This window comes from Colobus angolensis, unplaced genomic scaffold (genome assembly GCF_000951035.1).
Source record: "Colobus angolensis palliatus isolate OR3802 unplaced genomic scaffold, Cang.pa_1.0 Scaffold245, whole genome shotgun sequence".
Lineage (NCBI taxonomy): Eukaryota > Metazoa > Chordata > Mammalia > Primates > Cercopithecidae > Colobus > Colobus angolensis.
The window spans coordinates 2,307,153-2,333,872 of record NW_012115655.1 but is presented as its reverse complement, the minus strand read 5'-3'; the positions used below and the strand labels follow the sequence as shown (position 1 = coordinate 2,333,872).

The 26,720-nt window shown below is 52.6% G+C and overlaps 2 protein-coding genes across 8 annotated transcripts in view; both read right to left on the bottom strand.

Moving 5' to 3' along the window:
• Positions 1-875: 875 nt before the first annotated feature.
• Positions 876-10,537, bottom strand: AP2M1 (adaptor-related protein complex 2, mu 1 subunit). Of its 4 annotated transcripts, XM_011945844.1 has the most exons (13): positions 10,267-10,371; positions 8,199-8,315; positions 7,032-7,037; positions 6,134-6,399; positions 4,997-5,079; positions 4,598-4,603; positions 4,264-4,399; positions 4,022-4,163; positions 3,429-3,548; positions 3,197-3,332; positions 2,996-3,093; positions 2,410-2,521; positions 876-1,490 (listed from the first exon to the last, which is right to left on the bottom strand). In XM_011945844.1, the coding sequence occupies exons 2-13, from the start codon at positions 8,270-8,272 to the stop codon at positions 1,356-1,358; spliced, it is 1,314 nt and encodes a 437-aa protein (XP_011801234.1). In that variant the 5' UTR covers positions 8,273-8,315; positions 10,267-10,371; the 3' UTR covers positions 876-1,355. The 4 variants fall into 4 exon arrangements, with proteins under 4 accessions (XP_011801234.1, XP_011801235.1, XP_011801237.1 ...); XM_011945845.1 differs by lacking the exon at positions 7,032-7,037 and having other exon boundaries at positions 10,267-10,537; XM_011945847.1 differs by lacking the exons at positions 4,598-4,603; positions 7,032-7,037 and having other exon boundaries at positions 6,134-6,287; positions 6,327-6,399.
• A 2,178-nt stretch (positions 10,538-12,715) lies between these two features.
• The window catches only part of DVL3 (dishevelled segment polarity protein 3), a 17,489-nt gene continuing 3,484 nt past the window's right edge, over positions 12,716-26,720 (bottom strand). The window contains exons 2-16 of one of the 4 annotated variants that reach the window (XM_011945849.1): positions 21,386-21,455; positions 20,727-20,848; positions 20,514-20,623; positions 20,184-20,319; positions 19,912-20,005; positions 19,627-19,696; positions 18,850-18,989; positions 18,593-18,669; positions 18,443-18,510; positions 18,141-18,290; positions 17,406-17,537; positions 17,054-17,221; positions 14,911-15,126; positions 14,403-14,813; positions 12,716-13,567 (exon numbers count right to left, since the gene is read on the bottom strand). In XM_011945849.1, coding sequence (XP_011801239.1) covers positions 13,536-13,567; positions 14,403-14,813; positions 14,911-15,126; positions 17,054-17,221; positions 17,406-17,537; positions 18,141-18,290; positions 18,443-18,510; positions 18,593-18,669; positions 18,850-18,989; positions 19,627-19,696; positions 19,912-20,005; positions 20,184-20,319; positions 20,514-20,623; positions 20,727-20,848; positions 21,386-21,455 — 1,996 coding nt within the window. In that variant the 3' untranslated portion in view covers positions 12,716-13,535. Of the gene's footprint in view, positions 13,568-14,185; positions 14,814-14,910; positions 15,127-17,053; positions 17,222-17,405; positions 17,538-18,140; positions 18,291-18,442; positions 18,511-18,592; positions 18,670-18,849; positions 18,990-19,626; positions 19,697-19,911; positions 20,006-20,183; positions 20,320-20,513; positions 20,624-20,726; positions 20,849-21,385; positions 21,456-26,720 lie in introns of those variants that run through there. The other 3 variants (XM_011945850.1, XM_011945851.1, XM_011945852.1) reach the window with 3 other exon arrangements.

The window sequence follows — 26,720 nt, the reverse complement described above, 5'->3', positions numbered from 1 at the left end:
TGAAGTTGGGTGATGAGACATGGAGATGCATTATATTCTTTTTTTTTTTTTTTTAATTTGAGACGGAGTTTCACTCTTGTTGCCTAGGCTGGAGTGCAATGGCGCGATCTTGGCACACTGCAACCTCCACCTCCTGGGTTCAAGCCATTCTCCTGCCTCAGCCTCCTGAACAGCTGGGATTACAGACATGCACCACCACGCCCAGCTAATTTTGTAATTTTAGTAGAGACGGGGTTTCTCCATGTTGGTCAGACTGGTCTCGAATTCCTGACTTCAGGTGATCCACCCACCTCGGCCTCCCAAAGCGCTGGGGTTACAGTGTGAGCCACCGCACCCAGTCCATTATATTATTCTGCTTGCAAATCTTTCCTCCTACCACCCACTCAGCAAGATTTGGGAAGCCTGGGTAAATGATGGAATTAAAAGGTCAGTTTCTTAAGATGGCTATAAGACCAAATGTAAACTTGACTTAATCTATACTTAATCTAATTAGAAAACGTCTGCCTAAGAATTAGAGAAAGAGCTGGGTGCTGTGGTGGCACGTGCTTGTAATCCCAGCTACTCCAGAGGCTGAGGCAGGTAAAATCTCTTGAGCCTAGGAGTCCGAGGACCAGGGGGAATAAAAAGGAGCTAGAGAAAGATCTACCCCCAGGGTACTGGGGCCTGCTGGGTCTGCTTGCCCTTGAGGCTTTCTTAGAGGAGCCAGGAAACCTGGGCCCAAAACCCACAAGGATAAGGGCTTGGATGGCCCAGGAGACACCTAACTGGGACAAGACAAGGAAAGAGCCTTTAGAGTATTCAGAACAGAAAACTGCAGAGAGAGCAACACCAGTTCCCTCCCCATGTAGCTCCGACATCAACACTTAGCCAGCAACTCCACTCTACAGAGTTTATTGGGTTTATAACTGGACGAAGTCACACGTGTACAAAATGAAGCTCACACTATCCCAAAGCAGAGTAGGGACTGAGGGCTGGGGATCCGTTACTGGCCTTTGGGGGAGCTCTGAGGTGAGGGGTGCAACCAACCCTCCCACTCCAGAGGTGCGGCCACAGGTGTGGGAAGGAAAGGGAACCCACCTGGCTTTGGTCACAGAACTCAGAGCCTGGCACTAGGCCAGGACAGACAGGTGGAGGGGAGAGCAGGAGCCTCAGAACTTCCCTGTCCAGGGAGCCCAGGGGCTACTCCACCAGTCCCACTTGCAATGTGCTTGGCCCAGACCTAGACTCAGGGGCTGGTGCAAAGGGAAGGCAGCAAAGCAGGAGGGAGGAGACACTGATGTGTGGTGGGAGAGGGAGCGGCACCTGGACCTGTGGAAGAGGGTGGGTAGGGAGGTGGGCTAGCTGCCTAATGGAAGCTAGCAGCGAGTTTCATATATGCCGCTGCGGCCAATGTAGCGCACCCATTTGATGACATCATGGTCGCTGTAGTTCAGCTTCGGTTCAAATACCTTCAAGTAGCGCACCTTGAGGCCAGAGGGCGCAAATGGCACCTGGGCAAGGACAGCTTGTTAGAAATGTGGCCTTCCTCTTACAGCTGCTCTCCTCTGGGAAGTCCCGTTGCCCTGCCCTACTTCATCTCTACTACAGGTGTTTGAATGGCTGGGGTCCTTAAAGAAGCTGGGGTGGTAAGGGACCCTCTAAGAGGTGAGTGAAGAAGAAAGCCCTGCTGGTGACACCCGGAATTAGTTCATCAGCAGGAGACAGCAACCAACGAACTGCTTTAGAACATACTTATCCTGCTCAATATTATGAACTTAAAAATAAGGTGGAGAAAATTATGTCTAACATGCGCAAAGCAAAGTCAGCCCATTATCCTGTCTGTAAGTAAACTTTGTGTCTTACCTGGCATTTAAACAATCTAAGTTTTTCGAAAGAACTGTGTTAGGACGGCCGGGCGCGGTGGCTCAAGCCTGTAATCCCAGCACTTTGGGAGGCCGAGGCGGGTGGATCACGAGGTCAGGAGATCGAGACCATCCTGGCTAACACAGTGAAACCCCGTCTCTACTAAAAAATACAAAAAAACTAGCCGGGTGAGGTGGCAGGCGCCTGTAGTCCCAGCTACTCAGGAGGCTGAGGCAGGAGAATGGTGTGAACCCGGGAGGTGGAGCTTGCAGTAAGCCGAGATCCAGCCACCGCACTCCAGCTTGGGCGACAGAGTGATACTCCGTCTCAAAAAAAAAAAAAAAAAAAAGAACTGTGTTAGGACAAGCTAAGAGAAGTAAAAGATTTGCCTCACTATGAATAGTAACTTCTACTAAGAGGCTTGAAAGGGGAAGAATGGATCTATGAATTAAAGCCAGTTCTTCTTTCTAAAGGCCTCAGTTTCCTCACCTCTAAGGTGCAGCGGTTTATCGGAATGATCTCTAAGAGCTTTCCCTGGCATGACTCTAGGCCCCTCCTCTGCCATACCTCAAAGTTCATGGAAATGGGGGGTCGAGCCCATTTCTTCTTGTCGTTGGTAGGCAGAAGCTCAATCTCTGCGCTGATCTGCGATTCCTTCATGCCTGCCATGCGCTTGATCCTAGGAACACAGGGACAACGGGCAGCCCATTGTAGCTTGGAGGAGTTTCAAGGGCAGTTGCCCATTTTAAGAAAGGAGCACGCCCAGGAGCTTGCAGGAGGTGCCAGAACAAGGAGAAGTGGTCAGGACCCTGCTAACCACTTGCTATGGAAGCTTGGGTCTACTTCTTTAGGACAACAGGATGCAGTTTCTGCCTAGACACTTGGGCATGCTATCTTTGCTTTGTCTGCTTCACAGATACATTACAAAGGCAAGCAGGGAAATGCCAAAACATCTTAAAAAATAAGCACGTGCATGAACCCAAATGCAGGCATGTACATACTCACATGGAGGTATAAAGGCTGACAGTACAAGCAGAGGCTCCTAGAAAAGCAAACAGGCACACTCCCCCACCCCTCATTCAGAAGGATCAAAGGTGAAAACAAGAGAGTACACTGGGGATCTTGAACCTGCTGTGGCCTAATGAAGACTCACTTCCACACGATGGCATTCTCGCTGGCCTTGTACTTGGCCTTCCCCTTCATGCAGATCACCTGCACCCCACTTGTGTTCAGTGGAGTTGGGATCCTCACCTAGAAGTGACACACCTGTCAGGGAGCTCTGTCAAGCTGTGACATCAGCTGCCTTTATTCCTAGGGACAAGTTCCTCCTCCTCCCTGAGCCCCTTGTCCTCACCTCAATCTTCTGAGCCAGCAGTGAGGGTTTAAAGTTGGACTTGATGACCACCTTGACCTCCAGTTTGGTGCGTCCCACTTCTCGCACTAGCGGGATCACTCGGAAGGGAAGGATGATGTCCTTGGTTGTGCGATACCTTATGGGATGGGAAGCAAGGTTACCAAAGAGCTGACCCACTTCCTCTCCCCAACCTGCCAGCAGCACTGGCTGCCTCCTCACACCCCAGTGGCACCTCATAAGCTCAAACTCTCCATCTGGCGGGATAAAGCTGATGCTGCGTTCAGAGTCAAACTTGCTGAGTCGTACACACTGATGGAAGGTGCAGTCATCAATGGCAATTGATTGCTTTCCACTGCAAGCAGGGGCACAAGAGGAGGTCTCATTGGTACAGAAGAATGACAGGTGTCATGCTGGGAGACCACTCCCCCCTAGGCTGGCACCAGAGACTATGAAAAGCTGCTAGAATGCAGCTTTCTGACTCGGAGGTCTGCCCCAGAGCTTGGGATGAGAGGAAAACCTTGTAAACTCATCTCTTGGGGGCCCTGCTGCTCAGGACCTGGGTGTTTCAGGCACACTGGGCAGAGGAGGCTGTCAGTATATACAGAAGAGGCCTTGGTCCTAGGGACCAAACAAAGGGGCTTGCTCTGAGGACAATCCCCTCATCTCTCTTAGTACTAATGTCAAGAGCGAACAGCCAGGCTTACCGTCAGGAACAGAGTTTGCAATTACAGTAGGAATGAAATCCAGAAGAAACTTGTGGTTCACTAGACCCCACTGAGCCCTCCAAGGGACACCCTTTCCCACCAGCTCTCCTGCCTCAGGCACCTCTTGCTTGTTTCATCAGCTGTGCCTTTGCCCTGCTTTTCAATAACAATCTTGTCATTCATCCCAAACTTGCATTCAGGCATGCCACTCAGGTAGCTCTTCATCACCACCCGGCCCGACACATGGGCACTCAGCACCTGCCCTGGTGATGGAACAGATAAATGGGGAGCAACAGAGTCAGGCAGGCAGGCCCAGGATCCTGCCCTGGGGCCCCTCCAGCTTTGTCATGAGAGGGACCTCACCTTGTGGGGACATGAGCAGGTTCACACTCTCCAGCACATCCAGGAAGAGCTCATTCCGGCGATACTTGATACCCTCTCGCCGCCAGCCAATCTGCCCAGTCACCTGGCTGGTGATCTGTGACTGCTCTTCTTTTGTCTGCATGGGAGCAGAAACAAACAGCAAGGGCCTCACTCCCTTCTCCCTTTAATCATCCTGTCTCTATCCCCACTCCACCCTCATTCCCCATCCCTTCTAGTCCCCACCTGTAATCCATTTTCCCCTAGAAGCCCCAAAGGGCAGGGCCTGGAGAAACAAAGCAAAGCGGCAAGGGCGGAAGCTAAGGGAAGGGCTTACCTGATGCTGGAGGCCGCAGGGCCAACGAGGTGCCCACATGAAGCAGCAAGGGAGGCAGAAAAGGAGGAGAAAGCTATGAGGTTTGGATCCTATAGGAGAGGGCCCAAGCTCTCTCTTCCTGAGGAACACCAGGCCTCAAGACCAGGCCTCCTCCCCCAGTCCTCAGTGCAAAAGGAAACTGCTTGAGCTGTATTCCTGGTAACAGAGATGCTGAATTGGCTGCTCCTGCAGTGGGAGGACCACACAGAGCAAAATAGGCCTGCAATCATGGCAGGAGGCTCAGGCCAGCACTTCCTGTTATGGGAGGGCTTATGAGTCAGCTCAGACAAGGCTCAGGGGCCAGCTGAGATGAAGGGAGATTGGCCTGCACCCTGACTAGAGTCTGCACAATTCAAGTACCTGACTCTTGATGCCCTGCTGCGTGATGAAGGTTTTCAGCGCGCCTGTCTCGGAATTCTGTGGATAGCCAAAGTCTAGAATCTCTGAAAAAGAAGGGAACCGTCAGCCCCTGGACAAACCTTCTCATTCCAGTCCCTACTTGGACCTACACATGTCTGACTGGCACAACTCCCAAAGACCATGTGGGATCATCTGCAACAAAGTCTTCTAGCTTTGTAGCATTTATTCTGTGATTTCTGCTTTATAGGAAAACAATTCAAATGTTTGAGTTTTTCAAATAGAGAAATCAAGGCCAGGCGCAGTGGCTTATGCCTATAATCCCAACACTTTGGGAGGCCAATGTGGGAGAATCACTTGAGCCCAGGAGTTCAAGACCAGCCTGGGCAACATAGTGAGACCCAGCTCTACAAAAAATAGTAAAAATGAGCCAAGCATGGTGGCATGTGCCTGTGGTCCCAGCTACTCAGGAGGCTAAGGCTGGAGGATTGCTTGAGCCTGGGAGGTCAAGGCTTCAGTGAGCTGCGATTACACCACTGCACTCAGCATAGGCGACAACAGTAAGACCCTGTCTCAAAAAAAAAAAAAAAAAAAGAAATCAATAGAAGAGTCACATGGCCAGTGGGTGGCAAATCAAGAGGCTTTGAGCTGTTTTCTCCAGAAAATCAACAATGGGAAGGTGGAAGGATTCACCTTCCCTTAGATCACACTCTACAGAGAAACAGAGATAACAGTGCACCCCCAGGGGCCTGTAGTATCTTACTCTCCCCTAGGCTCTGAAGCAGCTGCTGAGATGGAAAACTGGGTGGTCAGTGAAGTAAGGGCCAAGCCACAAAGGAAAGAGGATGAATACAGGAGGCTCAGCACCAAACCTGAGTCAGGTTCCTAGCCCCTTGGAAGACCAAAACTTCCCCTCCCCACCTGCTGGCCTATTTCTGTGTTCTATTTCAGACCAGCCTTTAGGTTTAGATGTGAACTGGCCTTCTGAGGGGCATAGAGATCCTAGCCCAAGAGACCAGATACTCAGGAAGGAAAGTTCAGAGTGTACCAGAGCCTCGGACCTACACCCACTTTCAGGCTAGGCCCAGCCTGGTTCTTTCCCACCCTAGGCCCCCTGCCCTGCCAGCCCACCAGCCTCACCATCCAGCAGCTCATATATGAGTACAAAATTGTTCTTGATGTTTTCCTCGCTGATCTTGCCAAAGTAGGCAGCCATCACGTCACACATCTTATAGAGGAATTCGAAGACCATGGCAGCGTTGACATTCTGCTTGGTGACTGCTGCCAGCCAAATGTTGGACCGCTTAACGTGGAAGAAGCTGGTGCGAGCAATGTTGGTGACGGGGCTGCGCACCTGCTGCCGGGCATGGATAACATTGACCCGAAAGGCATCCACTGCGTTCCTCCTGAGGGAAAAGGGTGCATAGGGCCTGCTCAGCACCCAGGCGAACCTTACCCCACAAGGATCAACCACAGCTGCTAATAGCTCCACCCACCTTTCTGCAGAAGTCTGACACACAATCTAAAGAAAGCCAATGCCTAAACCACTGGGGTGGTTCCCTTCTTATGACTCCCTGTGGAGGCATGGGAAGAGTGCCTGAGCTGGGCTAGTGTCTAAAGGCCACAAGAAATAGGGAAGTCAACTATTAAGGCCGATGTAACCTTAATAAAGTGAGGTTCATCAGGTTTAGAGACAGATATTCTTGACTCCCAGGGCTGGCCCTAATTTCCCAGCTTTATCTAGCTTCCCTGTAAGCTCCCAGGTCCAAGACAGAAAGAGACACTGCTTCTACAGTCCTCCCGCTAGTGATCCCACCAGTGGGGAGGGCCGACTCCTCCAGATGTTAGACAAAGCCAACATGGTTTCAGAAGTCACAAAGGAGGAAGTACCAAGGGGCCATGGAACTGTGCTACCCATTCTTGCCCGGGATCCAACTCCAGAGCAAGTTCAGGGAATGAAAAAGGATGCAGGAAAACAATGATGGGGGCAGGGCCCCCACCCACCTGTACCTGGGCAGCAGCTTGAGAGGCCGCTTACCTATTGCTACGGCAGTCAATGAGATGGGATGAGAGAAATGACGCCAGCAAGAAGAGGAGAGTGACAGCAACGAGAGAGAGGGTTAGACACACAACACACCAGGAGGGCAGCACACACCGTGAGGTGGAAGCAGACAAGACAGGCAAGGCGGCGTGTGACCTGGCCTTGGCTTGCCTAGTCCATCCAACGCAGGAGGGGGGCCGGGGGTGCGGGTGTAGCCAGCCAGGTTCAGGCAGGCCAGGCCTTGCCACAGCTGCAGCTCTAGCTCATGCCACACCACCAGCCAATGGACAAACACCCGCAAGGGCCAGGCCAGCCCATCAGCCAGGGAGCCAAACGAGGAGCACTGCCACAGGCCCATTCTGTGACTTTATCTCAAGCTCTCTGAGGAAGAAAAACAGGCGGCAGGAACCAGAGGAGCCTAATCTCATTAGCGCCTCGGAGGCTAGGATAGGTCCAGGGTGTGCAAGGGGGCGCAGAATGAGAAGGCAGGCTGTGGCTCTGTGTGAAGGCCCAGGATATGGAGCCGCTCTGGGTCTACTCTGATAAATCAGAGAGGGTAGCATGGCCTCCCTGCCCTTTCTCAGTGACCCAGAGAGTGCCTCACGCTCCCTCCCAGCCTCTCCCCCAGGAATGGCCCAGAGGAACTGAAGACAGCTGAGTCAGCAGCCTGACTCCTGAGAAAGGGAGCAGGAGAGGATTGGGTAGCCTGGAGAGGCTTTCAATAGAATCCAGTGAAGGCGCTTGATATGGGAAGGGCTTCTCAGAGCAAGGCTTAGATGGATTAGTGTCTCCAGCCTGGCCACTAACCCCACCCACTAGAGATATTTCTCCTTCTCCTCAAAGAAGAAATTCACCAGCCTGGGCAAAGGCACTCATCTCCAGCAACCAGGCCTGTATAGAGAAACAGGATGCAGGAAGGGCAGGCATTCCTAAAGCTGTGGGACCATGCCATTCCACAGGTCCCACCTAGGGGCCAGCAGGCTGGCCGCCGGGTGAATACCACCAGACCTAATGGGAGCCAGGCTACACTAGCTGAGCTTCCAGGGTGCAGCCAGGGGTCAGGGTGGCCCAAGTCAAGCCTCTGGTGGGAACAGACATAATCCTACATGCTGGGGCTGGGGGGCTGGAGTGGTGGGACACAGCTGGCTCCGCCAGAGGACTCACCCGATGTCATCTCGGTAGACTCGGGAGATGAGCACCTCCCCCTTGTGATTATAGATGAATAAGCCTCCAATCATGGCGGCAGATCAGTCTCCGCGGCCCATTGCTCTGAGAACAGACCTAGGACAGGCGGGGGCGGGGTAAAAGAAGACCTCAGAATCCCTGCCAACATCCCCTGTGGAGCTGTGCAGATCACTGGAGCTTTTTTCCTGACTCAACCCTTTAGCAAGTGACCCTGCAGCCCTCCCAGACATGCCCCTCCCCTCAGCTAGGCTCCAGTTCCTGTTTATTCCACACTGGATGGAAGAAAGAAACTGAGAGAGATTAGGCTCAGGACTCTAAGGCCATTTTGACCCTCCCTTTCCTGGGGCTGAGCATCAGCAACCCCGCCCCCTCTCCCCAGCACTGAGCTCAGGAATGATCCTTTTCGGCTCCCTCCTGTGCAGACTCTCAGGCTCCCGCCAGTGAGTCACTAAGGCCTGCCTGCCTGCCTGCCTGCCTGCGGCTGCAGGAATGGCGGTAGGAATTACTCCAGTTGGTTCAGGCCTGGGGCCCCCAGGCATAACCTTTAGAGCATCCAGTCTCTCGGGCTCCACTACCCTTCAGAGAAGGTCGCAGGGCCTGAACTTCCGGCACTCTAATTCACAGAATTCAAACATTCCAAGAAAGGGTGTGAGGAGAAGAGAACGGAGCCCTTAGGCCCTAATGTGGACCTGGGAGTGTGGCTTAACCTCTTCCAGGCAGTGGAATAAGAAGGCAAAGGGCAAAGGAGGAAGGTCCTAGTGCTGGCAGACTACACTTTCATCACCTAAGCTGCTTATTACAGTTATTTCTGACTACCACCCCCCTTTCAAAAAGCTCTGGAATGCAATAAAATTAAGGACTGGGGGGTGGGGGTAGTGCAGGCTCATAAAATTAAGAAATCCTTCCATCTGAAATTGTGATTCCAGGCCCATCAAGTAACTCATTTCTGGCCTGGGTGCCTATAAACAAGAGGCAGGGATTTCAGGATGCCTGAATTATCCAAATTATTTGGGTCAAATTAATTTAGACTGCTTGAGAAAAGGCATTAATTTGCTTTTAGATTTCCTGGATTAGCCCTGGTATTAATTTCACAGGGAGTACTTTAGAAGACTTTTCTAAACTGGAAAAGAAAGCCTTTTCCTGTGGCTGTCAAGGTCTTCCAGAGGGTGAGCGGCCTCTCAAGGTGGTGGACTCATCCCATTCCTCAGTCCCAAACAGGCTGGCAGAGGAGACGCAAAATGGAGGTAGAGCCTGGGGCAAAGAATCACAGGTATCGAGTGGTAGGTAGGGAAGGGCACCCGAGAACCAGAGGTGGGGCCTTGGGCAGGAATGGAACATTTAGTTAAGGGGAAAGACCGGCAGTGACAGCCAGGCAGCGTCCCTAGGTGAGCCCACAGCAGCAAACTGGGCTGGTGGAGTGCACCTAAAGGTAAGGGTTTCCAGGGGGAAATTGACGGTAGTAAATAAGGGAAAGCTGGGGAGACAGAGCCTGCTTGGGGTTCAGGTGCAGAGTAATGAGGGGGTGGTGGGCTTTTCGCCTTGGGGAGATATCGTGGGAAAAGATGGTGCCATGGGGCGCGGGGGCTGTCACAGGTCTAAGGAAGAAAAGCCGTGGGATGTCACTGAAGTGAGAGGAGGGGGCGCCGCATGGTGTGAGATCTGTCACGGTGCAAGGAGGCGGAACAAGGGGGTGTCACTGTCCTACGAGACGAGGAAATTGTCCTTGCGCGGAGGGGTAGGGGGTTGGCACTATCCTAGGGAGGGGGCGCTGCGCAGCGTTCCTGCTCTGGGAGAATTTCAGGCGGTATCCCTCTCATGGGAGGCGCCAGGCGGGTCAGGTGGAGGGCACCGCTCCCCGCCAGCCCTGCAACCTCGCCCCGGGCGCCCCCGCCCCACCGTCAGCTAGCTCCCGGGTCTGAAGGCTGAAGCCACTCCCGGGTGTGGGCAGCTTTCCGCCGGGTCAGCGCACGGCAGGACAAAGCTGGGCGGCGAAGCAGACGACCCGCGGCGTCCTCCCCCACGCCGTAAGGCCAGATCCCCGGCTCACCTGGTGTCCCGAGCGCCCTTCTCTGCCGGCCCGGCCACTCTCCGGATCCCAAGATGTCCGCCCGCCCCCTGCTCGTCTGCCCGCTGCCTCGGCTTTCACCGCAGTGCCGCGGCCCCGCCCCGGTCCCGGCTGCGCGTGCGCGCCCGCCTCTCGCGCCGACTGCAAATCCCGTCAGGCCTCGCGGCCTCCTTGCTTGCAATTTGAAGCTCTCTAGGTTTAGCAAAACTACAACTACCGACTGCTTTCGAGAAACCGTCCCCGCCTCAGGAAGGGGTAGGCGTGGCCCTAGCCGGCCCTACCAGAAATACACATTCCAGCATACACCGCTCTACCCGCCTCATTTTTTTTTTTCTTTTCACTGAGCGCTCTGGGAGTTGTAGTCCCTGCACTTCCTCCTGTTCCTGTTTGTGTTTTGGAGAGTTTTGGAATATTAATGCCATTTGTAGAAGCACATCTGTTAAGCCTGGGATTGCTGTAGGCCTTTTCTGTCTCCAGAGTCCCAGGACTGGCTGTCCTTACTTTGCACACAAATAAATACAACTTGGCAGAAGTGTTTGTACTGAATTTATTGCTTTCTAACACTACCTCTGATTCTCCTAAGCTTTTCTCATGTATTCCGGACATGAGCTTTTTCCAAGGGATCAAGACCCAAGGAGAGGAGTGGGGAGGAAAGAGGAGACTACTTGGGAAGAAACTAAACCTTTTCACAAATATGTCCATGACTGTACACTCTTCCTCGGGGTCAGCTACAGCTTTTCATGAATGAGCCGATGTTCTCCTTAGCTATACCTATGCGATTGTGCATGCCTTCTAGTGACAGGCATATATGTTGCTTAGAAGATGTTCGAAGAGTTGAATTTAGTTTGACACGGGATTTGAAATCCCTTGATAAACAGAATCTTTACATCCAAGCTGAGGAGACAGAGCCAACCCTCAAACATGAAAGGCCTGCTTGGTTCTTGCAGAGATAAACTGCTGCCTTCCTTGGGCAGGACTGTGCCTGTCATGGGAGGAAGGAAGGAAGGGCGAGAAAGGGCAGATCTGGTTGCAAATGTTACAGTCCTTCCCAGCCTCTGGCCAGAAGCCACGATGTGGCAGGATGAAGATCTGACCCCTCTCAAATCATAGTCAAGGTCTGAAGTCATTAACTGACTGAATACAGGCACTTTTAATTTTTGAACCAGCACTCAAGGCTTCACTCCTACCTTTGCAAAAACTTTATCTTCCAAAAATACCCTAAACTGCTACCAATTTAGAGTAAATAATAATAATGATAAAATAATAATAATAATAATAGCTACCATTTATTGAGCACCTACTCTACTGTGTGCCAGGCACTGTGCTAGGCACTTTTCGTACAATATCTAATTTAAATCCTCACAACAACCCTGTGAGGTAGGTATTATTATCATCATTTTACATACGAGGGAACTGAGGCTCAGAGAGGTTAAATAACTCTCCTATCACACAACCAAAAATAGTAGAGCTGGAATTCAAACCCAAAACCACCTGACTCCAAATCCCATGCTCCAATGAATTAAAGAGAGAGGGGAGAGGGAGGGCCACATTCAAGACAGATTGTTGGAGTGAAATGAATATGATATGCTGATGAGTAAGATACGGGAAGAAGGAATGTAAGCTCATAAATGTTTCTAGCTGGTGAGCCTATGTAGATTGTGATGAAGGTAACCAGGATAGGAATTCAGGAGGAACATACTTGGTTGGGCAGATGAGTTGAGTCTATATGAACTGTCCATAGAGATGTCCACTAGGTAATACCAATACAGATCTAAAGTCTGGAGGAAGTTGAGGTTGGAGCTATGTATTTGGGAATCACCAGCATATCAGCAGCAATTGAGGACATCAGGATGAATGACTCCATTTTGGGAGTAAAGAGAAAGGAAAGAGAAGTGAATCAATGACGGAACGATGGAAGCACTGATACTGACAGGCACGAGCAATCGTGGAGAAATTCTCAAGAGAGTTGGACAAGACAGAGTCAGAGAGAAAAGTACATGAAACTGGTGGGTGGCTTGAAGCCACAGACTGGGTTGGGAACAATCCTAGAGCTCCCAGAAGGCAGGCAAGACTGAGTCACACTTCCAACAAAGCTCTCTGTGCACCAGAATCCCAGGAAGTATTGTTTTTGTTTGTTTGCTTTTGATACAGAATCTCACTCTGTCACCCAGGCTGGAGTGCGATCTCAATTCACTGCAACCTCCACTTGCTTCCTGGATTCAAGCGATTCTTGTGCCTCAGCCTCCTGAGTAGCTGAGATTACAGGCAGGTGCCAAAACACCAATCTAATTTTTGTATTTTTAGTCAAGATGGGGTTTCACTATGTTGGCCAGGCTGGTCTCGAACTCCTGACCTCAAGTGATCCACCTGCCTCAGCTTCCCAAAGTGCTGGGATTACAGACGTGAGCCACCGCAACTCTCCAAGGAAGTACTACCTTGGTTTATCCCAAAACCTGGAGCTAAGGACTTCATCTCACTTTTGACACCCCAGCCCCCAAAATATGGAAGCCCAGGACAGCCAGGAGAATTTATAGCAAAGGCTTAAAGAGAAAGTCATGATTTGTTTAAAGTGGAGAATAAGGTGAAAAATAAAACCTGGTACTCTGTCTGGAAGTCCTGATAGTCTCCTTGTCCAACCTCAACCGGCCTGTGGGCTCCTGTGTCCTTGCTCTGGGGTGTCATGGTGAATGTGAAAACGGGGGAGGTTGTGTGTGTGGGTGGGAATTGTCTGTCAGCGCAGGGTGAGTCCTCTGCTGAGCCCAGCCTGAGACCCAGCTTACAGGCTTTATCCAGGTGAGAAAATGCCGGGGACATGTGTGCGAGGTTTGAGGGCTACCAGGATGGGGAGAAGGGTGTCAGGGGACCAGCCCTACAACCTAGGAGAGGATTGGGAGGGTCCAGCCCTTTGGGCAGGGACCAGCCCTGAGGCTTTAGTGAACTTGCATAGTCACCTGTGCTTGTGTCTCTGTGCGTGTATGCATGCATGAGTGAGAAAGATAAAGAGCTAAAGAGGCACCCCCCCAACTTGCACCCCACCACCCCGCAGGCTGCCACATGTGGTGCAGTCCGATTCTCTCTGGAAAGGAGGAGAGTCTCACATGCATGGGTGAAGCTGGGCCCTCCCCAGAAGCCTAGTGACTCAATATGTTAACGTGTGGGTGTGGGGGTTGGACATCCTTAGGAAGCCCTGAGGGGCTGCTGAAGCAGGGTTCCCGGTCTCCTCGGAGGTTGGGCCTCCCCTCGCTGGGGGCTCACAGAAAGTCAAACAGCCCGAAATTCTTGGCTGCTCCAGGCCCAGGGAAAATTGGAGGAGGAAAAAAGAAAGAAAAGAAATGTTTCAGGCCTGGAGGTGAGAAGAGCCTGCTGGTTAGTAGGGTTAGGGGTCTGAAGGAACCAGCACGCAGGGCAGGCATTGGACAGGGGTAGAGCAGAGATGCTCCCTGGAAGGCACTAGCCCCTCAGGCAACTGAGGGGGCCCTCTGGGCCTCTGATCCTGGGCAGAGGCAGGGATGGCACAGATGGCTACTGGAGGCGACTACAGCTTTAGGTTGCAGGGCTGAGGCAGCAGGCAGGGGAACAGTTAGTAGGGGCAGATGAAGCAAATATATTTTGGTGTCAGTAATGTGGGGTAAAGTCAAGAGGTTTGCACACGTGCCTGATGGGGTGGGGTTAATAGAGGGATGATGTAGCTGAATGAATGGTGAAAGGGAGCTAAAGGGGAAAGGAGAGAATGAGGGAGTGAGCATGCCACCAAGGACATTGCTGGGGTCAACTCCCAAAAGGAGGTTTGCAGAGGGGAGTAAGGGGCAGCACCAAGTCTGGTCCCAGGGACAAAAAGGGTCCTGAGAAGTCCTGCGCAGCTGTTAGTGGGCAGAGGAAAGGAACTGGGGCCAGAGGCAGGTTAGGGGGCTGCAGAGCCAATCGGTAGGTGCACCCCACCCTCGCAGCACCCTGCCAGCAGTTAGCGCACCTGGATTTAGTTCCGTTTATTTCCCTTTCAGGTACCAGACAAAGTAAAAAAGACGGACGGATGGAGAGAGGAACGCAGCCGGCTGGGGTGGGAGCGGAATGGAGGTGAGGGAGGGGCCCTGCTCACATCACATCCACAAAGAACTCACTGGGGTTTCCCATGGCCATGCGGAAGGACTGTCTGCTGGCGGTCAGTTCCGGGGGCACTGAAGCCAGGTCGCGGCCCGGAGGGGCTCCTGGGGGCCCCATGGCCGCGGGCGGCGGGGGCATCATCAGCATAGGGGGGCCGTAGAGAGGGGGCACTCCGGGAGGACCGTAGCTCGGGTGTGTGTGGTGGCTGCGAAGGCTGCTGGCCAGTGAATGGTGGCTGCGGTGGCTGTGCTCGCTGGCGGCCGGGCCTGAGCGCTCGCTGGGCGCCCGCTCCCGCGGCCCCCGCAGGCTGCTGCGTGTCGTGTGGTCCGATTCGCTGCCGCTGCCCCCCGACTTGGAGTCCCCGGCCTTCGGGTCTTTCTCTTTCCTCCGATCGCTGCCGCTACGGTTGGAGCCACTGCTCCGACTGCCTGTAGGAGGCAAACAGGGCCAGCGCGGGGCAGGCTGAGTGGGCGGGGGAAGCCTGAGGCCCACCTATAGACTTCCTCCACGGCCCCTTTACCTTACCTTCGCTGTGCTGACTGCTGGCGCTGCCCCCGCCGTAGCTGTAGCCCAGCTCCGGGAAGCCCGGGTGCGGGTTGTAGGGGTGCGGGGGTGGCGGGTACTGGTACGGGAAAGCCATGGGCCAAGGGGCGGCCCCCGGGTGCGGCAAAGGGGCCAGTGTGTCCTGGTCAGAGGCGCCACTGGAGCCATCGTGATCGTGGAGAGACAGGTTGGCCATGTCTGTGGAGGGAAGGGCCAGATGGAGCTAGGTCTTTCCAGAGAGAGGTCCCTAGCCTAGGTCAGGTGGGCTCTGAATGACAGAGACCGTGGTAGTTTCTGGCTAGCATGAGAGGAGGCACAGACCAGAGAGCTGCCCCTTCTGCAGACCTGCTTTGCCACCACCAGAGCCAGCTCCGGGGAGACCCGCCTCAGGAAGACCCCCGAGTCATCATTCTCAGCCAAAGCCGTACCTCCCAATCCCTTGAAGGCCCTTGCCAAGCTTTTGCACTTTCTCTGCTGGCCTCAGTGAGCTAGAAGCGGCAAAACTCTTTGAGAGGCAGTCTCGTTCTATGGCCAAGGCTAGAGTACAGTGGTGCAGTTTCAGCTCACCGCAACCTCCTCCTCCCCGGTTCAAGCGATTCTCCTGCCTCAGCCTCCTGACAGGGTCGCACCACCACACCTGGCTAATTTTTTTTTATTATTATTTTTAGTAGAGACAAGGTTTCACCATGTTGGCCAGGCTGGTCTCCAACTCCTAACCTCAGGTGATCTGCCCACCTCAGCCTCCCAAAGGGCTGGGATTACAGGCGTGAGCCACTGCACCCGGCCTGCAAAACTCTTATGTGGCCATTTTCTCTTCTGTTCACTCAGCTGGTGCAAGGTTGGAGAATTTGGAAGGCTGAAATACCAGACAGCCACCAGGTATGTCGCACCTGAAGTTCATGAAGCACAATAGCGAATACTACCTTCAGCTCAGCCTAAACTAATCAGAACAGAAGCTAAGAGTAGCTTAGTTTCTCCTTACCTTCTCAGATGAGGTCATTCTTTAGGAGCAAGGAGCAGTTTGGGAAATTTAGGTAAAGTTTTACCCACCCCCTCACCTAGAACTAAATACCCACTAAAAGCCTAGAATGAGTGCAGGGCCTGCCAGAGATTCCCTATATAGAAGGTACTTGGCCCTGATTACACTTTCCTGGTGCTGCTGGGGAGGGTGAGTAGGGTGGGAAGGGGCCAGCAGGAAAGAACAACTTAGGTGCCTCCCCCAGTGCTCTCCACCCCGTTCCCGGCCAGGCCTGCCTCTTCACAGCTCTGTCTCACTCCAACAACTCATCTCACGGACCCTGGCACCCCCACAGAAATTATACATTCCTTAAGGGCAAGGCTGCTCCCACCATTGTTGGAACTACCTTGAAGAGAGTATAAGGGGCCACCAGAACTGAATACCTGCCTGGGACACCCTCTGCTCACACACTATCAGTACCAGGTCCCAGAGCCCCAAGAGAGCTACGACTGCCCTTGAGGCCACCCACCCTATTAAGATGAGACATTCCTCCAGCCCTAAGGAGGGCCAGCCCAACCTTCCAGGAGAGAAGTCAGGACACAGGGCTCTGAGGCTGCCTGTGGAGCCTGCAGCCAAGCCATCAACCTGTCAAGAGGCCAGCAGCCAGCATGGGGAGTGGTGGTGGAGGAAAGCAGTGGTCTGTGTCAGCTGTTGCCCAGAGCTGGTGGCGACGTGAGCCTCCAGGCTGTTGTTTTGAGGGAATTACTATGTGCTCCTTGGGGCTACTTAGGCCTCCAATTCTTCCCTTTAAGCCTGCAACACCCCTAGCAGAGACCTTGACCAGTGAGAAGGAAAAGGCCTGTTCTGGCGCTATCCTCCTGAGCTGGGCCTCTGGGAGGTTGTGAGGATTGAGTAAGATGATGCTTTAGGAACAGTCAGCATGGTACCAGGCAGAGCACTTAGAAAATGCCAGGCCCAAGAGGGAGATGTGGGCCAGGTGAAGAGGCTAGATTGGACTCTTCTTCCACCACAGAACTCTCAGGCCTTGAGTTGGGCCCCTTGCTCTGCTGTCCCCCAATTTGGGTTCCCCAGAGTCTGCTGCCACCTCCCTGGCTACCTCCCCACTCACAGCCAGGAGACAGGGCAAGAAGGTGAAGGAGCACATACTGCCGCAGAGGTCGCCGAAGATGTAGTAGCACTGCTCGGAGAAGGTGATCTTGTTGACGGTATGGCGGATGAAGCCAGCTTTCAGCAGGTTGCTGGCATACTTGCGGGCCTCCCTCCGGTCCGTGAAGCCTTCCACATTGTGGTACAGCCAGTCCACTACATCTGAGCCTGGGGGCAAGGCTGCCAGTTGATGGGGAGGCCCATCTGACTTGGACTCATCTGGCCTCACAGAAGCTGAGGCTGGGGCTGGCTCCAGCTCACAGGAAGGGTCCAAGGGAAGTCCTGGGCCCTGCGGCCTGCCCTGCCCCATCACTCCCCACCCACCCTGCATCCCACCATGGGGCTCTCTCACCGATGAAAGCATTAGGGATGGTAATCTTGAGCCACATGCGGTCACGGACCTCCAACCCTGATTCAGGGGAGGCCATGGCTTTTACGATGGCAGCCATGTCACTGTGGATGGACAAGTGGAAGTCGTCTAGGCCTGGGGGTGGGAGGCAGAATGGTGAGGCAGAAAGGGGCTTTGGAGTTTGGTAAACAAGAGTTTGCATTCTAGCTCTACCACCTAGTAATTATGGGACCAATGCTGGGAAAATTACTGATTTCTTGAACCCTCAGTTTCCCCTTCTGTAAAAAATGGGGATTTTCATATCTACTTTACAAGGCTATTTGAAGAAAGGATTAAATAATATAAATGCAGGTGCTTGGCACAGTGTGCAATGTGCATGTGATGATAATCGAAATGGCTGCCGTTTACTGAATGCTTACTTTACACCACACATCGCAGTGGTGCTTCACTTAGATCCTCTCATTAAACCCACAGGAACCTGGTAGTTTATTTCGTGAGTCCCATTTTATAAGAGGAAACTGAGGCGCCCTGGGTGCTCATATAGGTTCAGAAGCAAACACTGTTTAGTGAGGGTTGGAGTGCCCGCTGTGGGGGAGTTGCAGTGTGGGGTTGCTAGAATGAGCCGAACCCCATCTCCGGCCCTCTCTGATGCTCAAGCAAGAGTCTCCACATGGACCCTCATCAGTCCCCCCACCTGGCCCTGTCTGCTGGGCCCAGGATACAGGGTTGGACACTCACGCTCTGTGTCAGGGATGGAACTGGTGATGGAGGAGCTGGTGGAGGTGATGGTGCTCAGGGAGGGGCTCATGCCGTATGCAGGGAAGGTGCCGGTCATGGCTGCAGTGTGGGAGACCCAGGCTGCAGGGTCAATGGGCCGGATGGGCTCGCCTGCAGGGAGGATGAGGAGTCATGGGCTACCCACCCTGCCCACTGCTGGGCCCAACAGGATAGATGTGGGGGTTCTGGGTGAGAGAAGAAAGGAGAGACAGTGCTCATGTATGTAAGCACCAGCTTTAGGACTGAGTCTCCCATCCACTTACTCCTGGGCAATGTGAAGCAACCACGTGGACTTGGGTCCCAGCACTTGGCTACAGTCAGGGTGATGGGCCTGAAAACAAGGGTGTCCTGTGAAGGCAGGATGTATACAGGCCAGACCAAGCCCCTTGCCCAGTGCCCCATTCCATCCATACCCCGGTTTGTGCACAATCTCCCGCAGTACCCGGACTGCATCGTCATTACTCATGTTCTCAAAGTTGATCTCGTTTACCTGGGAAAGGACCAGGAGTGGGATAAATAGCTGTGTTGGGGAGGATGAAAGGGGAACTCAAGTTGGTAGGCCAGGGAGTCTTCCCTCAACCAAGAAGGGGCCTCTGAATGAGCAGGGTGCAGATGGTAGGACACCTCCCGGCTCTCTATCCACACCACTGCCGAGGATGGGCACTGATACCTGTAACAGCATATCTCCCGGCTCGATGCGTCCGTCAGCAGCCACGGCCCCACCCTTCATGATAGAGCCAATGTAGATGCCGCCATCACCACGCTCGTTGCTTTGGCCCACAATGGAGATGCCCAAGAAGTTATATTTTTCTATAGAGAGCAATTTAAGACCTTAAGGGGGAGAAAGGTTCCTACCCGCATTCCCAGCCCATTAGAAAATAGAAAGGGACAGGAACTGAACTGACATTTACTGATCCTGAATCAGGCACTGCACTTAGCATGCTCAACATGCTTCCGTGGAATCCTTGCTGGCTATAAGGTAGGGACTCAGTCCCATTTTACACAGCAGGCAACTGAGGTTTAGTGAACCTAGAAGATGACTTTCCTAAGCCAGTAACTGGCAGAGCCAGGAATCAAACTCAGATTTAAATCCCAAAGTTGGGCTCCTTTTACTATATCCAGCCGCCTCGTAAAGAGAGTACCTAGGGCAGAAATCAGAGAGCAAGGATGCAATGGCTGAGAGATGTGAAGGAGTGGGCACTCAGAAATTACTTCCTCCAGGAAGCCTTCCCTGATGCCATTTTCTGCTTCCACAACTCTCTGTGCTTATCTCTGTCATAGCTCTGATGGTGAGACACTAAAATGATCAGTTTATGTATCAGCTGATATTTATGAAAGAGAGCTCCCTGAGGGCAGGGAACATATTCTGTGCCTCTCTGAACTCCTCAAGTCTGCCCAGTGTCTGGCATATAGCAGGTGCTTTAGAGTGCTATTTCCTCAGACTCACCCATGTTGAGAGTGACCGTGATGATGTTGAGTGACATGGTGGAGTCCGTGATGCTGCTGAAGGACGAGGACTGAAATAGACAGAGGCCCTGAGCAGCAGGCAGGGGTGGCAGGAATTCATTCCCACTTGGCTCCTCCTCAAGGTGAGTCCTCGGTGTTGTCCCCTGCCCCAAGGTTCTAAACATTGCACTAAGGGGATGGGATCTAAGGAAGAACAAGCCTTGGCCCTGCCTAGGACGGGCTCACAATCTGCCTCCACCCATCCCTAGCCTCCCAGACCCCATACCCGCTCAATCCGAGAAACCTTCTGCTTCCGCCGCCGCCGCTTGTGTCTTCTCATCAGGCGTGAGGCGCTGCTCTGTTCTGTGGAGCTGCTGAACCTGTGGGGCCCACAGTCGTTCCCCACCAGGCTGGCCCAGCCCTGCCCCCATGAGAGGCACTGCAGGGCCTGGGTCCCCAACAGAAAGCCCATAAGCCTCCCAGCGGCCCCGCATCCTCAGGGTTTAGGGCTCCTCCAGGGTCACCTGCCCCACAATCCCCATGAAACTCAAGCCCCACCTGCTGGTGGAGTCATCCTCATCTGAGTCAAAGAAGCTGGTGGTCTCCAGCTCGCTGCTCATAAGGGTGGATGAGCTATCATAACCCCCTGGTTCTCGCCGCCGCTCCCCCTTCGCAGTTCCATTTAGCCGAGTTGCTGCAGGGGATGGAAGCAGTTGGGTTTACATAGTGCCCAGTGCAGGAGTGAAGGAGGGAGAGAGGTAAGCCAGGGGCTGCACCGGGGCCAGGTACATCCTGAGCTCAGGAAGTAGGGCAAGGAGGTGGGTAGCTGGGTGGAAACTGTGGGGAGGGTGTGAGGTGCAGATGGTGTCCATGTTCAGGAAGATATACCATGCTCTGGGCCATCCCTCCGGCGTGGCCGCTCTCGCTGGGCAGACACCAAGGAGTCCGTCTCTGTGTCATTGTCCAGGTTCTCCTGGCTGCCCCCACCAGCATGAGGGCTGCAGGGAAGAGACTTGATGGGGGAGGGGGCAGGCTGGGGGCTCCCTCCCCCAGCCCTGGGCTGAGCTGATGCTGCCCTCCCCACCCTCAGGTCACACTCACTGGAAGGATGGGGGTCGGGAGTCCCCGATGCCTCCCGTGCGCTCCATAGGTGGTGGCAGCTCCGATGGGTTGTCAGCACAGAAAGGGGCTGGGTCCGGGTGTGAGCCCTCAGCTGACACCAGCTGAAGGGGAGAAACTGAGTGAGTAGTATGTTAGAGGAGCACCAAGGAGAAGGGGATTGTTGGCTTCCGGCAAGGCATGAAGGCCTAAGAGGAAGGAAGCAGGAAATATTGAGGGAGAAAAGACAGGGCTGTGCAAGGGTGGCTGAGATGAACAGTGGCCCCTCTGCCACTTCCTGCTATTGATGGGGTGGCTGGAAGGCATGGGGTGGTGAAGTGGAGTGGGGACAAAGAACAAGGCTCAGTGGTCTAAGGCAGAGATGAGCAGGTGGCAGAAGGCAACCTGAGGCAAGTGTCTGAAAGGCATAGGAAACGTTGCTATCTCCACTGTGTTTCTGTCTCTCCCTCTTCCCCTTTCCCACCAATTTCTCACTTTTCATCAAGGTTACAGAATCTGGGGTGAGAAGCAGTTCATTTAGAAAACTAAAGAAAGATTCAGATACTGAAGCTTAAAACCACCAGCTACAATCTCAATGATGCCTTTCCCTCGTCCAGCCCAGCACAGGGATGCAGGTGGATGGAAGGCTGAGGGCTCCTTACCCAGGACACCACCCGGCCATTGAAGCATGGTAGCTTGGCATTGTCATCCGAGATCTCCTCCTTCACCACTCTGCAGAGAAAAGGGGATGGTCACAGAGAACCTTCTAGGATGGAAATGGAGGATCCTCAAATCCCAACTCTCAGGTGCTCCTCCATCCTAAACTGGGAATCAAATCACCAGCACAAGACTGTTCAAATGAAAGCAAAGGTTGGGGAGACCCAGGGACAGCTCTTTAGCACCACCAGGAAGATACCAGCCCTGCCTAGGCCAGATGCCTTCCTGGGGCATCCTCTCAGTCATCAGGTGATTGCAAATTACAGCTGACACATCACTGTCCCCTATGCCATGCCCTAAAATCTCCAGAGTGCTCTACCCATCCCCAACATGACTCTCCTGGGCTAGACTTTCTCTTTTTCTCTGACCCCTAATTGGAAAAAAGCATACAACTATAACTGTCTTTCCTTTCTTAAGTGGGAATCCTAACATTGTTGTGGGAGGTGTGGACAAAGAATTTAAGAAAATTAGAAAAGAGAAGGGAGGCTGGGTGCGGTGGCTCAAGCCTGTAATCCCAGCACTTTGGGAGGCCAAGACAGGAGGATCACGAGGTCAGGAGATCGAGACCATCCTGACTAACACGGTGAAACCCCGTCTCTACTAAAAAATACAAAAAACTAGCCGGGCGAGGTGGCAGGCTACTTGGGAGGCTGAGTAGTCCCAGCTACTTGGGAGGCTGAGGCAGGAGAATGGCGTAAACCCGGGAGGCGGAGCTTGCAGTGAGCTGAGATCCGGCCACTGCACTCCAGCCTGGGCGACAGAGCGAGACTCCGTCTCAAAAAAAAAAAAAAAGAAAAAAAAGAAAAGAGAAGGGGAGGCCAGGTGCGATAGCTCATGCCAGCAATCCCAGCACTTTGAGAGGCCGAGGCGGGCAGATCACCCTGAAGTGAGGAGTTTGAGACCAGCCTGGCCAACTTGGCAAAACCCCATCTCTACTAAAAATACAAAAATTAGCTGTGTGTGGTGGTGTGCACCTGTAATCCCAGCTACTCAGGAGGCTAAGGCAGGTGAATCGCTTGAACCTGGCAGGTGGAGGTTGCAGTGAGCTGAGATTGCGCCACTGTGCTCCAGCCTGGGCAACAGAGACTCCATCTCAAAACAAAAAAAAGAAAAAGAAAAGAGAAAGGAAGAAGGCATTTACTGAACATTTTGCACATGCCATTATGATAATTAACAGTAACAATTGCTCTTTCTCACGCTGGTAATCTCAGCACTTTGGGAGGCTGAGGCAGGAGGATTGCTTGAGGCTAGGAGTTTTGAGACCTGCCTGGTCAACATAGCAAGGCACCGTCTCTACAAAACAAAACAAATACAAAAATTAGTCAAGCATGGTGGTGTGTGCCTGTGGTCCCAGCTACTTGGAAGGCTGAGGTGGGACGATCGCTTCAGCCTAGGAGTTCGAGGCTGCTGTGAGCTATGATTGCGCCACTGTACTCCAGCTTGGGTGACAGAGCAAGACCCTGTCTCAAAAAAAAAAAAAAAAAAAAAAAAATTTGCTGTCATTTATTGAGCACAAATGAGTATTATGGGCCAAGCACTATGCTAAACACTTTACTTATATAATTTCATTTACTGCAACAATGCTATAACACAGGTACACTGGGGAAACTAGGCTCAATAGGTTCAGTAATTATCCTAAACTCATGCTGGAATTTGAATCCTGGTCAGCCTGACTCTAACGTCTGCATTCTTACCTATTACACCACCTTATCTTCCTATAGTTAGAACCTATAATCTTCACATCAGCCTCAGTGGGCAGACAATATGATCTTCATTTCATGAATAAGGAAACTGAGATACATTCAGTAACTTGTCCAAGGTCACAGGACTAGTAGATGTCAGAGCTGGAATTTCACCCCAGGCTTGTCTAACTCCAAAATCCATACTCTTTCCACTGTATTTCACATTCTTTCCTATATAATAACAGAGGTAATGTGGTTCTGTGTGGCGAGTGGGTGCTGGAGGACAATGATGTGAGGCATGAAGGGTGTGGAATGTGGTCATGGGGCATGTAGTGTGGCCTGGGGAATGTGGTAAGGCAAGAAGTCAGGCAGTAACTACAGTTGGGGCTGGGAAGGGGAGTGGGAAAGTTTGAGGACCCTCAGACTGTCAAATATGCCAGGAGTATAGAGATGGGAAGATGTGACCAGGGGCAAGATGACACATGCCGGGAGCTCTGAGCAGAGGGAAGACAGCAAGGAGGAGGTTGGGAAGTTCAGTCCCCACTTGTTCTTTGTTTTTTGTTTGTTTGTTTGTTTGAGACGGAGTCTCACTCTGTCACCCAGACTGGGGTCCAGTGGTACAATCTCAGCCCACTGCAACCTCCACCTCCCAGGTTCAAGTGATTCTCCTGCCTCAGCCTCCTGAGTAGCTGGGATTACAGGCACTCGCCACCATACCCGACTGATTTTTGCATTTTTAGTAGAGACAGGGTTTCATCATGTTGGCCAGGGTGGTCTTGAACTCCTGACCTCAGGTGATCCACTCACCTTGGCCTCCCCAAGTGCTGGCATTACAGGCGTGAGCCACCGCGCCCAGCCCCCGTTGTTCTTAGAGCAGTTTCTGCCCAGAGCCGGGAATGTGCTTGGCTCCTTGTGATGCTCACATTTTTGGACTCACAGCCAAGTTCACAGGCCGAGCCTGCCCTCCCAGCTCCCATCCAGCTCTGGCTCCTCCATCATTCCCAACACCACAGTGACCCTCGGAAAGCAGCCCAAATCATCCTACTCAGGCCCACCATGGCAGAAAGTGTAGAAAGCATAGGCTAGAAAGAAGGGACAGAGAGGTAGCTCAGACCCACCAGCCAGGCTGGCCACAGGATACTGCAAGTTGGCAGCCCCACAGGGCTCAAAGGAAAAGGGAATATGTGGACCACATGGCACAGCCTGCTTTGGAAAGGGTCTGTTTGTGGGTGGGAAAATTGCTGCTGAGTCCCTACCTCCCCGGTCCCCTGGCAGGCCCCACCACACAGCTCCACACTACACATTTCCTCTCTTTCTGGGGGTCATCAACAGGCCACCAAGGTTCTGCTGACTCAAAACAATCAGCTGATCTTCGGCAGCTTTGGGGAACCTCAGACAGGACTCACTCTCCCACCATGGAGCTGAATGGCTGGGGGTTACATAGCACTTACTCACACACACACACTTACACCCCAAATGGAGTCAAATAAATATGGGCTCAAATTCCAGTTCTACCACTTATTGGCCCTCTTATCTTACAGAAGTTTCTTAATTTCTCCAAGCCTTTGTCTCATCCTGGCAAATGGGATCCAATGCCAGGCATGATTCAGGCATATAATAAAAGCTAGTTATATTGTCAGTCTTTAGCAGGATCCACACACTATTTCTAATTACATATACATTTTTAAGGGCAGAGCAAATAAATCTGTTTATCATTCATTGTTCATCCAATTAAAATGCTTTGGCTGGCTGGGCACGGTGGCTCAGGCCTGTAATCCCAGCACTTTGGGAGGCCAAAGTGAGCAGATCACGAGTCAGGAGATCGAGACCATCCTGGCTAACATGGTGAAGCCCCATCTCTACTAAAAACACACACACAAAATTAGCCGGGTGCAGTAGCAGGCGCCTGTAGTCCCAGCTACTCAGGAGGCTGAGGCAGGAGAATGGAGTGAACCTGGGAGGCGGAGCTTGCAGTGAGCCAAGATCGCGCCACTGCACTCCAGCCTGGGCGACAGAGCAAGACTCTCTCTCTCAAAAAAATAAATAAATAAAATAAAATAAGATAAAATAAAATAAAATAAAATGCTTTGGCTGAGGGCCCAGTGGGTTTTAGGTCCTGAGCTTGCTATTGTAGGAATCTCGTGAAACAGCATACCCATGGCCGGGCGTGGTGGCTCAAGCCTGTAATCCCAGCACTTTGGGAGGCCGAGATGGGCAGATCACGAGGTCAGGAGATTGAGACCATCCTGGCTAACACGGTGAAACCCCGTCTCTACTAAAAAAATACAAAAAATTAGCTGGGCGAGGTGGCGGGCGCCTGTAGTCCCAGCTACTCGGGAGGCTGAGGCGAGAGAATGGCGTAAACCCGGGAGGCGGAGCTTGCAGTGAGCTGAGATCCGGCCACTGCACTCCAGCCTGGGCGACAGAGCAAGACTCCGTCTCAAAAAAAAAAAAAAAAAAGAAACATCAGACCCAGAGCCTGCCTTGTTCTCAGAGAGACTTGGTTCAGTGGACAGTTCACGGAAATATACTGCAATCCAGGAAGTGGTTGGAACCATAGGAGCAGCACATGTGTTCACTGGATAGACATCTGCTCAGTGCCACACAGGTGTCAGGATATAAAGATAAAATAAGCCAGGCTCGGTGGCTCATGCCTGTAATCCCAGCACTTTGGGAGGCCAAGGTGGGCGGATCACTTGAGGTCAGGAGTTTGTGACCAGCCCCATCTCTACTTAAAATACAAAAATTAGCCGGGTGTCATGGCACACACTAGTAGTCCCAGCTATTTGTGAGGCTGAAGCAGGAGAACCGTTTGAACCCGGGAGGCAGAAGTTGCAGTGAGCCAAGGTCACACCACTGTACCGCAGCCTGGGTGACAAAGCCAGGCTCCATCTCAACAAGAACAACAACAAAAAGGATAAAATAAGAGATAAGAGTGCCATGACAGTTCTCATGGAAAAGCTTAACCCAGAGGGCAGGAGAATTTGAATCTGGAGGAGACAGGGGAAGAAGAGTGCTATAGGTGGAAGGCCCAGAGGGAGGACCATGTATGACATGCAGCAGGGAGCCACACAGTTAATGACCTGGTTGCCATGCTGCCCCCCTCACAGCTCAAGGCCAGACTAGCAGTAGGTACTTTACTTCCATGAACCATCCACGACGCCCTCAATGCTGAAAATGTTTATCTTTCCTCCATTTCTCAAATAACTTAAGATGACAGGCTGTGCGCGGTGGCTCACACCTATAATCCCAGCACTTTGGGAGGCCGAGGTGGGTAGATTGCTTGAGGTCAGAGTTCGAGACCAGCCTGGCCAACACGGCAAAACCCCATCTTTACTAAAAATACAAAAATTAGCCAGGCATGGTGGCACATGCCTGTATGTAATCCCAGTTACTTGGGAGGCTGAGGCAGGAGAATCGCTTGAACTCAGGAGGCAGACGTTGCAGTGAGCCGAGATTGCGCCAGTGCACTCCAGCCTGGGCGACAGAGCGAGACTCCGTCTCAAAAAAAAAAAAAAAGAAAAAAAAGAAAAGAGAAGGGGAGGCCAGGTGCGATAGCTCATGCCAGCAATCCCAGCACTTTGAGAGGCCGAGGCGG

Bases quoted from the DNA above. Each gene is read 5' to 3' on its own strand.
- AP2M1 (XM_011945844.1), bottom strand. From the start codon at position 8,272: ATGATTGGAGGCTTATTCATCTATAATCACAAGGGGGAGGTGCTCATC. The intron at 3,549-4,021 runs GTGCCTGAGGCA...CCCTGCTTGCAG, and splicing joins GCTGATGAAACAAGCAAGAG to TGGAAAGCAATCAATTGCCA. The intron at 3,333-3,428 runs GTGCCACTGGGG...CCATCCCATAAG, and splicing joins GGAGAGTTTGAGCTTATGAG to GTATCGCACAACCAAGGACA.